At 30.2% G+C, this 13319-nt stretch overlaps 1 protein-coding gene across 2 annotated transcripts; it reads left to right on the top strand.

Moving 5' to 3' along the window:
- Window positions 1-2258: 2258 nt before the first annotated feature.
- On the top strand, window positions 2259-5540 carry TRX-M4 (thioredoxin M-type 4). Of its 2 annotated transcripts, XM_039049079.2 has the most exons (3): window positions 2259-2515; window positions 4556-4885; window positions 5166-5540. In XM_039049079.2, exons 1-2 carry the CDS (start codon window positions 2296-2298, stop codon window positions 4867-4869), a joined length of 534 nt encoding a protein of 177 aa, XP_038905007.1. In that variant the 5' UTR covers window positions 2259-2295; the 3' UTR covers window positions 4870-4885; window positions 5166-5540. The 2 variants fall into 2 exon arrangements, with proteins under 2 accessions (XP_038905007.1, XP_038905006.1); XM_039049078.2 differs by lacking the exon at window positions 5166-5540 and having other exon boundaries at window positions 4556-5079.
- Window positions 5541-13319: the final 7779 nt, after the last annotated feature.

The raw sequence follows: 13319 nt of genomic DNA, 5'->3' as shown, positions 1-13319 counted from the left end.
ACAATGTTAAAGAAATTAAGTTTTTATAAAAAGATGTTGGTGATTTTTGGTTGATATATAAGTTTGTCAATGCGTGTATATTGTTTATGTGATTGATGAATGTATATCATATATATACCAAATCTAGTTGTTGGATCAAAATACAGGAACAATTATAGGTAAAAATATCAACATTGTAGATTTTTCTAAAAAGATCACAAGTAAATTTCATGACTTTTTTCCTTGTCAAGATTATAGATATTCTTGACATGTTTAACAGGTTAAGAACTCCCATATTCTTGACATTTCTAACATGTCAAGTAGGATATATCTTGACGTTTTTTCATTGTCTAGTTAACAAAATTTCTTGACGCTTTTTCCTTGTCAATAACACCCATATTCTTGACATTTCAAACATGTCAAGTATCTGTGTTTCTTGACACTTTTTAAATGTCAAGTTGTATATGTGTTTCTTGACATTTTTTAAATGTCAAGTTAACAAAATTTCTTGACATTTTTTCTTGTCAAGAATGTATTCTTGACATTTCAAATATGTCAAGTGTGTATGTTTCTTGACATTTTTTAAATGTTAAAAGTCATTTTTCTTAACGTTTTTAAAACGTCAAGAATGTCAAGAAAAGTCATTCTGACACTTAAAAAAGTCAAGAAACACTGTTTTTGTAGTAGTGCCTTTTCACCAAAATTGAAATGCAAGCCCACGAAACTTTGCATTTGGTTCTCTCATTAAGAATAACAAGAAAGAATTCTTGTGGTAGTGTCCAAGAAGTTTCGAATAGCTGTATTTGTGGAAATTGTTCGCAACTAAGAGGATTTTCACCGACTGTGATCTCACCGGAGAGGAAGCGAGAAGATTGGATCTTCAAAGGTATGTATACTATGTACTTTTTTCTCTTTGTATTTTGTGTAGAAGCATGCATAAGATTTGTATGTTTATTGTATAGTTTCCGTCTACTCTCTTTAATTGAGTTTATGTCAAACGAATTTCCAAGACACTGACATTCTTACGTTTCTGTTGTGGGAATTCAAATCCCTTCACTTTATTCCTTCAAATAAATTCACTTTTGGTGTCACATGAAGGCCATACTCTACTTTTTTTTTAGCATCAACACAAATCAAATCACAAAATTACTTAAACCATGCTACAAAATTAACATGGTAACGAGTACAACTTAATTGGATACAGCAAAAAAATGGAAGGAAAAAAAACTTATCAAACCTAATAAAACTAAAATTGACTTGTCCGTCCAGAGCCTTAGATATAACATTTGTGTTTATTGAGCCCTTAAACTTTTAAACATGTGTAACAGGTCTCTAAACTTTTAATTTTTTAACTAATAAATCTCAGAAAATTCAAAATTTCAATAATCAAATTGACCTCTTAAATATAAATTAAAAATTATGTCTAAACTTTAAGGATCCATTTGGATTGTCTAGAGAAAAAAGTATTTTTCAAAAGTTATTTTGAGTGGTTGTTAAACAGTCAAATTTGTTCCAAAATGACTTATTGTTTAAATTAAACACTTGAAAATGTATTCCAAACATACCATAAATTATGTGTTTAATAGATCTATAAGTAAATTAAAAATATTAAATTTCAGGAATTAAATTTATAATTTTGAAAGTTTTGAGATTAAATAGAAACAAATTTCGAAATTACAAAAGTTTAGAAGACACAAATTTCAAAGTTCGGAGAGAAAGTAAATTTAACCTTAATTTTAAATTAACACAATAGAAAGTGAAAATTTAAATCTCAAACTTTAAGGTCCCTTTTAGTAACCTTTTTATTTTATTTTTATTTTTTAAAAATTAAGTCTATACCATCTATATTTCTTATTATGATTTGCATCATTTTTAGGTAAGTTCCAAAAATAAAAATAAGTTTTTAAAGATATTTTTTTTAATTTTCAAAATTTAACTTAATTTTTTAAATCATAGATGAAAAATAGATAACAAAAGAAAAAATCAGGGAGTAAAAGCAAAAACTAAAATAGTTAGCAAAGGAGTCAAGAAATTATGGTAAAGTAAATTTGGAATTTAAGTTTGACTTGGGTACGAGTAGAAGATCCAAATCCAAACTGAGGACATGAATGATGTAAGTACGCCACGCGTCAACCCACGTGGTAGACATTTATTGGTCTGTGTTTGAACTTGTATCAACGTCACGTTACGCCAGCCCCAGCACCCTCATCCATTCGTCCTCCATTCATTGCCACATCAAACCAAAAACCCAAATTCCCCCAATTTTGCCCAAACCTCCCATTCACAACCACCATCACCCATCAATCCCTTCCTCCGATGGCTACGGTTCTCGATTCCCTCACTCTTCCCTGTTCCTCCGCCTTGGCTTCCACCGCTTTCTCCGGCCGTCGTAGCTCCCTCGCCCTCCCGCAGTGCAGAGGCTTGAAGATCGCTCACAGTTTCACTTCTCACTCTATAAGATCTGCAAGATCTAATGCTAGATTTCCTCACCGTTCTGCAACTATCGTCTGCGAAGCTCAGGAAACTGCTGCCATTGGTTCGGATTTTTTGTTCTGCTATTTTCTTTTTCTGTCGTTTTCTCTTGTTTGGAGAAATGAGGATAGGAGATTCTTAACAATACTTGGATGTTTGGTGGATTTGAGATCACGCTGTTGTTAGTATCTATTGGTGTTTGGTTTGGTTTAGATACGCGTGAAATTCAACGTATGTGCAATTGGTTAATAATATGTTAAAGCACCTCTAGAGTTATAACTTATAAGCGTCAGCTTATAGCGACTTTAACTTTTTCTTTATACGTTTAATATAAAATTAGAGAGAAAACTAAAGAAGAAATTAGAAAAGAAATCAGTTTGGTGGATTGATTTTGACATGGTATGCGTATAACAAATCATTTCCTGTTTGAATTTATGTTCTTGTCATATTCATTCCCCATCCTTGCATTTGCTTGGATCTGAATGTATAATACAGTGAGACTAAGTTGGGATGAATCTGATGGGTTGTTTGGAATGACTAACCAAGTGCTGTTTTTAAACACTTAAAAGAGTCATTCCAAATGGGCACTGAATTGGGTTGTGGAAATGTGTTTCCTTTTGGAAGTGAAAGCTCGAGCATTAAAATTTTAAACGAATTACTAATGCCCATTTGGTAACCATTTGGTTTTTAGTTTTTTAAAGTTAAAGTCTATAAACACTCATTCCACTCCTAAATTTCTTGCTTTGTAATCTACCTTTACCTATGTTTTCAAAAACCAAGTCAAAATTTTGAAAACTAAAAAAAGTAGTTTTTACAAACACTTTTATTATTATTATTATTATTTATTATTATTAGAATTTGGTTAAGATTTCCAACTCTTATATTTAAGAAAGATGTAAACCATCGTAAGAAAATGAGAGAAAATATTCTTAATTTTAAAAAACCAAAAACGAAATGGTTACTGAACAAGATCTACATTAACCATACATTATTACCTCAGATGAAGCCCTAGCCAATCAGTGGACACCCAATCAGTGAGTGACAGACCAATTCTGTGAATGCACCCATGAGAGGGACCTGTGACTGTAAGAGAGGGTCTCTGGGAGGGAGGTTGGCAAGTGGCACTAAGCAGAAGGAGTAGTAGTTGCAAATTGAGAAGATGGTTTCTGCCGTGCCTGGGTCTTAATGATGGTACAAAGAGTGATCAGTAGGGAGCTGGTGTGACATTGGCTCAATATGTTGGGAGAAAGTGTCCCAGTTGTCTTTCTCTCTTGGTTCTGCCAGTTCCCACATCCCGCTCTTTTATGTGTGTATGAGTGAGCGTGTTTCTGTATGCATCTTGATTTGATTTGCATAGGACGCACGTTTTTACTTTGTATGGCATCAGATTCTGAGTCTTTTACAATTGGTATAAGTATAACATTGAAATGATATTGTGTGTGTGTGTGTGTTGGTGATTGTTGTTCCTGCACATTGTATTTTGATTGTTATTCAGTATGATTGCTATGAAATAGCACAGCTGTTTAACCATCAAAATGGTTAAGAAATGGTGCATTTCAGCTGCCTTTATATTCTATTATACACACATGCGCACATACACTTTGCACGTAGTGTATATAGTTTAAGTACTTGTCCAGTTGCTAGTCAAATTTTAGAAAAACTTACTCGATTAGAGAGTTCCATCTGTTTTTATATAGGAGAGTTTGCTTGTAATAAAAAAAAATTCCCTGTCTACTGTCATGTACCTTGCATTTATTTTATGAGATCATGGGAAGAGGACAATAAAAAGTTCTGTTTGAACATTAAGCATTGGGACACTTTAAACTGACTTTGAGTTTAGGTCTCTGTAGCATTGATTGTACTAATTCTTGATCACTTGCTGTGATGTTGATATTAATCCTGGAGAGTCACAGGACTCGGTTGTTAGTATATTCATCATAGAAATTTGTTATCCATAAAATAATTTTTTAATTTATGTTCTCTTTTGATCCTTCTCTGCTGCCTGCTCGATTCACTGGTCAAAATATTACTATCTACTTTTTCTCTCCTCGAAAAAACCCTTGTCTGAGGTTAACTGAAACCGCATGTTTCATGAATGTTGCAGTACCTGCTGCTTCAGAAGCTACCTGGAAGTCAATGGTTATAGAATCTAAGTTACCCGTCCTAGTTGAATTCTGGGCTCCATGGTGCGGTCCTTGCCGCATGATTCATCCGATCATTGATGAACTATCTAAAGAGTACACTGGAAAGTTCAAATTTTACAAGGTGGATACTGATAACAACTCTTCAATTGCATCCCAATATGGTATCAGAAGCATACCTACTGTCATTATCTTCAAAGATGGTGAGAAGAAGGAGGCAATAATAGGTGCAGTTCCTAAAGCAACTTTGACAGCCAGCATGGAAAAATTCTTGTAGAGATGGGTGATATAAAGTATGAATTGAAAGATTTAAGCCGCTTTCCCATTATTTCCTTAATTTTAGCCTCTAATATGTGAAGATGAATTCTCTACTCTGGAAATAAACTCTCCTCTTTTGTTACATATAGTTCTTGATGCCTCTGTACCTTCTTTAGGTTGTATTTATTGCTGCAATACTTTTACTATGAATGCATCTTTCTTTATAGAATTGTTTACTTTAATAGTTTTAGTATACATGAAACATTTCTAGTTATTGTTATTTGTATTAATCAATACATGCTTGCAAATCTGCAGCTGGAAATGGAATGCATATTTTGGTGTTGAAGAGAGAACTTTTGGTGCATATTTTAAAGGAGTTCTCTTCAAGTGACCACAGAGGAAGCAGTAATTATCTTTGTTTTGGTCATTTTAGTTGCTTTGAAGCAGTATAACAAAAAGTATTTGGCATATTGTGCAGATTAGGCAATTTTTTAGGCAACTGCATTAGAATTAGAGGGGCCTTTGGACTCTGCATAATTCACTCTTAAATTTCTCACAAATGATGGGGTGACGTGGCTTGTTGCAGCAAGTACATAGCCCCATTTTAAGTTTGAGTTTCTGATAAGGAATACTTTAGATGGTAAATATTGTTTTATAAGTATAGATATTAAATATCGAGATTTGAATAAGGAATAATTAGTGTTTTATAATTAGATAAGTAAGATAATTAATGTTCGGAAGATAAATTTGTGTTTCTTTTACTAATTTTGTATATATAGAAATCAAATTTAAATAATTATTTAATTAAATGCATGTGGTCAACTAATATGGTAATTAATTAAATTTATTGTTATATTAATTAATTATTTAATCAATAAAAATAAAAATAAATAAATACTTTTATATTGAACTTTTATTTAAACACAATTAAGTTATTATCAACAATAATAGTTTATATTAAATAGTTAAAAGATAGCATAAATAATAATTATAAAATTATTAGCTGAAATTTATTTAAGTTAATATATTTATATTTTATAAATAGTTATAATTAATAGCAATGAATAATTTATATTAATTTATTAATTAATTAGACTATATTTTTAGTGTTCATTTTCTAATAATAAAATCTCTACAATTATGCAGGGTCTTAAAAAATCCACATGGTATTAAAAAATTCATCTCAAATAGAGTACTATAAAAATCTTGATTTTTAAAGTTATCTGAACAATCATATTTTGGATTTTAAAAAGTGAACAATCATATTCTGGATTTTAAAAAGTAAAATTACATGGAATAAACAATTATATTAAATGTCTGTTTGAAATCACATGGAAAAACCTATAAAATATATGAGGCTTAAGAGAGATAAAAAAAATTAGATCCTTATAGTTTAAGTTTATATCAATAATGAGATTCGCCCTCATCATTAGGCGGGCTAGTCCAACCATAAAGTGTGTAGGCTCAAGCTTGGTTTAGGTCCAAGTCTAACAGGCTTAAAGCATGAGTTAGGTTGGTCAACCCAATCTTCAATAGATCCTCATTGAATTAGTGTTTAGGCGAGCTTAGATCATGTTTGGGACAACTATTTGAGTTATATTGAATGTAGGGCTTTCTACGCATATAGCCTACGTAGATAGGTATAATTATACAATTGTCTCTAATTACCCAGTTGTCTTAACTTCATTTTTCTTTACATGAATAATCTAATGAGTTATTATTTTATACAACTGTCTAACAACAAATTTACCTTTTCAGCCCTCTTTATCATTCTGTTTTTTCAATAAATAAATAAATAGAGAGAGAAAAGCATGTAATGGAAGTTTTTTGTGGTTATGAACTTCTCAAAATTGTTTTCTTTTCAAAACTTATACAAGTAAGAAAAGTTTCTCTAAATGTTCAAAAATTGTTGCCCTCATAAATGAAAGCAAGAACCGGTAATAAGTTTCGAAGGAGAAAACAAGATATATTTGATATATATCACTGCATATTTGACTTTTCTAGAAATAAATAAGGGAATATCAGATAATTGCATAAACAAGACAATTTGTGTAATATATCGTCTTATTACCAAACAATAAATGTGATGTATATTTACATTTTCGGTAAACACACAAAAAATAAATCATGATATATCTGATGTATATTTATATTTTTCAGTATATTCAACATATATTTGAGATCTCAATGAAGAAGTGATCGACTTTCAGCTAAGAACATGGAAGAAAATTAAAAAACAAAACTTATAAAATGAATGAAACATTAATTTGAAATATCATGTAAAACAAAGTAAAAAAAATTTCAAAAATGATGTTAATAAGAAAAAAAATTACATATTTTAAAAATTTATTGATGAGAGATAATGTAATTCATGATATTTTAAAAAGTAAAATTCTTATATATGATTAATATTAAATCTGAAATGAGCTTAGCTCAGTGGTATTGACATGACCTCCAAACAAAGAGGTTAGAGGTTCATTGATAGATATTACAAAATTGAGATTAAGTTGATCTTTTAGGTGATTGAACAAATGACCAAAATTGAATGCCATTTTTAAAAAATAGCCAAACATATTATTCCGTGTGAAAATGGCCAATTCTAATACTATTTAAATTTTAATAATGGACAAAAATACCCCTATAATTTAGGAATTTAATTCCTACAACTATGCTATATTTAAAAGAACTAATAATCGAAAACAAAATTTAATAAACTTAACCACCCTAAATCTGACCTTAATTCTAAAAATAATAATATCTAATATAAAAAATTTCCATAATGTCAATCCAATGACCAAATTATCAATCTATGTCTCTTAAAAAAAATCCTTGTATAAACGATCATAAATGGGCTTGTGGTTGAATCAATATCTCTCGTAACAATGGAATAAAATCGACATAGTGATACTTAAAATAGAGATAAAAGTTCTTAAACAAAAAATTAAATAATTAAAGTAATAAAATCTTAATTATTTCAAAAAAGGAATCGGTGAACAAAATCTAAATCTTCATATGTACATATTTATATTTATTTGAAGATTTTTTTAAACTACTGTAATTTGAAATGTGTAATCTATGCAAAACTTCAAAAAAAAAAAAAAAAAAAAAAAAAAAAAAAAAGAAAGAAAAAAAGAAAAAAGGGCCCTTGAAACAATAATCGAGTGACGATTTTTTATCTTTGGATTAAGGGCCTCTTGATGAGGTTGACATAAGATTGGTAAACCTACCACCTAAATTTTTAAGATACTTAAATCACATTGTGACTTTTCAACTAAAATATATATATATATATATTTTTTATTTTAAAAAAGCTTTTCAAGTTAAAGACTTGAGTGCTCTTTTAGGTGTTATGAATCCAACATAATTTTCTTTTAGCTGGTTTTTTAGATTTCAAAACTCATACTTTTAGTTAGAGATGTCCATGGACGAAGACGGAAAAGTTTTATGATTTTTTTATAACAGTTATTTTAATTTCAATTAAATATATATATATATTTTAACCATTCTTTAATTGAAACCATTCCAATATAATTTTCATATAAATTATATATTATCAATTTGAAAAAATAAAAATAACAATGCATATGCAAATTAACGGGTGGACGCTTAGGGTTTTGTAAGTTTTATATATATTATTATAACATTAACATTAACATAAATAAATAAAAACCTATATATATTTATATATAATTATATGCATTTACTACATCATAGTCAGGGCAAGGCCGGGGACGGAGAATATATTCCCCATCCTTGGTCTAAATTGGTAAATGGGGAAAAGAAATCCCCATTCTTTCCTTTATTCCTCGTATATTCAGAGATTCTTTGCCCATTCAAGATTGGTTAAATGGACATCTCTGCTTTTACATTTGAATTTGAATAATATTATTTGTATTTGAATCGTTGAGGTTTCAAAAGTGACAAGTTTAATTTTGAATTCAATTTTTAGTTGATCTTTGAAGTTTGGGAGAAAAGGAGGTTTTCATGGTAAGTGGGTATTTGTGCAATCTTATGGGATTTGGAGGGGAGAGAAATATCTGAATCTTTAGACAACTTCATAAAAATAACATAAACAATATAATGACATTTCTTTTACAACAATATATGTTTAGAACCTTGGATAAGATGTATACCTTCGACTAAAAGGTCAAAAACTCAAAGCTGTCCACTCTAGACATTGTTTAATGGTCGATTGAGAACGTGATACTCAAAGTTGAAGACCTTAAAAGAAAGAATTCTCAATCTAATGCAAGTGCACACTATTAAACAAGTAGTAAATGGAAATATTCAATTTCGAATATCGTGTCTCAAGACTGTTTAATCATAATTTTAAAACTTGACCACAAATTTTCCTCAAGAAAGCAAGTTGCAACATTGTCCAAATTGTTGGAAGAGCAATTTTTTAAAAGAAAAATATCGATGAGATAGAATGGATCCAACCATAGTGATTTAACATCTGTTCAACCTTTTATGAAGAATCTTTAAGAGATTAAACCATTTAATAAAATTGACGTGTTTTTGGCTAATATGAATATATTTAAATAAAAATACAATTCTTTTGGTTCTAAAAAGATAAGGTTAAAATATAGTTAAATAAAAGTTATATTTGTTATTCGTCATCAAATCCGGAACTATTTCATTGTGTCGTGGAGACCACTACCGTGAAAGCAAATTCGACACAACTATGGTGTGAATCATTCTTTTTGATTGCTCTCCAAGATCAACACAATACCCACCTTCAGACGTGCACTCGTTGAATGGAGGGTAGGAATCAAACGAGAAAGAAGTTGCTCAGAATCGGGAAGAGGAGAAAACAAAAGAGAATAGATTCGCTTTTTTCAAAGATGAACAGATTTGGTAGTTTTTTGGCTTTTAAAGAAGATGAAGAAGATGAAGGGCAAACATTTTTCTTGAAAAAAATTAATTCTAGACCTGGTGCATTAATGACCTTGAAACGTTTTATTTTAAGAACAATTAAGTTTCAGCGGTTTAAAAAATAAAATAAAAAGAAATAAAACTATTTTTTTTCTCACATGAGCATGGTTGCCCAAGCCCATCCAAATGAACAACAATATGCACATGTGGGAAAAGGTCCTCTATTACTCCTCTATCAACTTTTGTACGTCATTATAGGTATTCTTCTATTTATAATCTCTAGTCACTCCTTAATTCTCTAAGGTGGAACAAAAGAAAGTGGGAAGCTCTCCATGTGACTCTCTTAAAGGCCTTGGACCTTGGGCTTTGATATGTTGGATCATTCCCAACAATATTTATTTGCTCTTTTCTTAAATTGTTTTCATAAAAACCTAATTTTATCTAACATTTTCTAATAGATTTATGAAATTCTAAAAGAAAAATTAATTTTTTATAATTACATCTAAACTTTGAGATTAGTTACAATTCCTAAAAAAAGAGATGATTTTAAATACTTAACAAATAAATGGGAGGGTTGATGGTATAATTGTAACAAACTCCACAATTCATTGATAATTTGTGTAAATTTTCCTTCTTGACAATACAAATAGGTTAAATACACAAAATTGAAAAGTTTATACTTATTAATACAAAATCTAAGTTTAATTTACTAGTTTTTAGACACTTCTTGAAGTTCATGGACCTAATAGGTACAAAAGAGAAACTTTATGAACCTAGTATAAACTTTTTAAAGATCAGGACCTTATACGATTTAAAACTTTAAAGTTTAAGAACTTTGAACTAAACTTGTAATTTAAAATACACCTGTCATTAGGCCAACTACTACAACTACAAATTTATTTACAACAATTTAAACAAGTAGCAATCTCAATACCTACAAAGGTTTTCTTAAGAATTGCTACTAAGCTATTGCAGTTGCATTAACCTATTGTGACAATTTTAAACTAAATGTTGCAATGTAATTATTGCAATTGGCTCTATTGAAAACAGATACTAAAACCATTGCCACTTTGATGTTACAGTAGACATGTTTGCAACAATGTATAAATACGTCGTTAGTAAAATGTTGCAATTGAAAATATGTCTCAACAATTTAATAATCATTGTGAATTAGTAATATATATAAATAACAACAGTTTGGTTACGTGTAGCTAAAATTGTTGTTATTGTTTACGGCATTTGCCTAACCATTTCAAAAACAAAAAAAAAATTGTTGCAATAGACCTAGTTTCTTGTAGTGTACTATGCTCAATTTTTGTATACTAATCTAGGGGATCATTTTAGATTAATAATAAGAAAATAATATTAGTAAAAACAAACTAATCTATGAAAATTGAACAAAAATCACATTTTACATACCAGGCTATTCTTTCTTTCTTTCTTTTTTTTTTTTTCTAAGATATTCACATATTTGAATTCCAAATTAGAGTTTGGCCTCATAAAGAAAATAAAGGTGGAAATAAATAAAAAAATCATAATGAACTTAAAGAAAAACGAGCTTGCTTAATAAAATAATCAAGTGCACATTTACCCTTCCACAATCTTAATGAAACTAACGTAATTTAGGCAAGTGGAGCCCGTTGATTACTTTTGTATTTGTTTACACAATTATGTAAAGAGAAAGGAGTGGTAGAGCCCATATTTTATTACCTCTAATCCTACAATCTGATTGCTCCTACCTAAGGTGAAAATTTGATTACATTGGTGAATTAGTGGGACTCATACGAATTCTTTACGTGGGACTCATACATATTTTATTACATGATATGTAAAGCATAAGGAGATTCACAATGTAACGAGAATCTAGAAAAATAATAAGACCCTACACAATTTATCGGGAGCATGCACTATGGAACGAAGCATGTGTAATATAACAAGTGTCCACATATGTAACGAGAGAATGCATATGCAGCAAGAACCCCCATAATGTAATAAGAATCCGAATTCATATTACAACGAGCAGTATATGGTCTGATTTCTTTCTTTTTTTCTCCTTCCTCAAATTGTGTAAATATATTCTCTTGTTCCATTCCTTGTTTATCATTTGTTATTTGGTATGTACATTGCCAATAGTTGAGTTCATGTGTTTTCTTTATAGATATGGGACGACTTTGTAGCTCGAGGAAGAAAAAAATTGGTGATTATAGAAACATGTTGGTTCCTATCCTTCATGACATGTTTGCAATGTGTGTTTCCATCTGTGCCCATCTAAGCGCTCTCTCTCTAAAAACAGAATATCACCCTTTTTTCATTGGAGCTATATACCGAATGCGTCACATTCAATCTTTGGTTTAGTATAATGATAGGAGTTTTATTAATCAAATAAGAATGAAAAGAAAAACAATCAATAAATTTACGATTCTTTAAGGTTAATGGAGAACTAAAAGGTAAAAGAAATGTAAACGTAGAAGAAATGATGGTCATATTCTTAAACATTTTAGCACACCATGTAAAAAATAGGATTATTGGTTTGCTTTTAAAAGGTTTTGAAGAACTACGAGTAAATGCTTCTATGTCAAAAATTATTTTGGAAGAAGTTTGAACCAATTTTGGAAACTTCAGTGGACCCTAGATGGAATGGTTTAAGGTACTTTGGCGATTTTTAAGATCAAAGTATATTCTCATCATACATATGAGTATTGCTAATGATTTTGTTCTTTAGGGTTGTTTGGGTGCTTTAATGGTTTAATTCGATCTATACTATCTAACGATTTTCCTATATGTGTCTCTCTCATTGATGTATATACATTCCTTTTCTGGTTCCATCATGGTTGCCACAATAAATCTTCATGGAATAGCTCATTCAACCATCATGTAAATATATCCGATGTTGGATCGCTTGCAATCTTGACATTCAGCAAAATCAAAATTGGAGAAACCAAGGGTCTCTATTCGTCTGACCTCTGATACGTGCATGTGATTTTTAGTTCTCTATAATTATCTCATAACCCTCTTAACCACTTTCCAGTGTTGCATGCCTAAGTCATTTAGATATCTGCCACCACTCCCACTATAAATGATATATTGGGTTGAGTACAAACCTGATCATACATTAGACTGTTAAGATCTACTAGCATGCAACAGAAGCAAACAAAATCAATAAGCACTCTAATTATATTTAGTTTGAGTTCTAAAAACATGCTTAAACAGAAACTTCAGAAGCGGGTTTCTAAACTACATACCTTTGATGAATTCTCCCAATTTCATGCTACTCTTTACGTTATTCCAGCTTCAATTCAACAATAAACCACCAAGAGATCTTCTCTACTATTCTCAGCTTTGAATTTGAGTGGTGGAACTCCAAATTGGAGTAAATTTGTGAAGGAAAAAGAGTGGGTTTTTGTCAAGAAGAAGAACACTGTAGCAAGAACTTTTTCAGCTGCAAAAGAAACTCTTCTCACGTCTACAAATTGAAGAGGTTTTATATTTAATTTACATGCAAGCACTGAAGTTTAGCAACATTGACACTTCAATCACCTGAAATTCAGTGTGTAAGGTGTGTAATTGAAGAGGAAACACTTCCTACTTCACAAT

This window comes from Benincasa hispida, chromosome 11, assembly GCF_027475165.1.
Source record: "Benincasa hispida cultivar pf3 chromosome 11, pf3_genome.v1.1, whole genome shotgun sequence".
Classification (NCBI taxonomy): Eukaryota; Viridiplantae; Streptophyta; class Magnoliopsida; order Cucurbitales; family Cucurbitaceae; genus Benincasa; species Benincasa hispida.
Note: the sequence above shows the minus strand (reverse complement) of the source record. Positions and strands in the feature narration are given on the sequence as shown.

Bases quoted from the DNA above. Each gene is read 5' to 3' on its own strand.
- TRX-M4 (XM_039049079.2), top strand. From the start codon at position 2,296: ATGGCTACGGTTCTCGATTCCCTCACTCTTCCCTGTTCCTCCGCCTTG. The intron at 2,516-4,555 runs GTTCGGATTTTT...TGAATGTTGCAG, and splicing joins TCAGGAAACTGCTGCCATTG to TACCTGCTGCTTCAGAAGCT.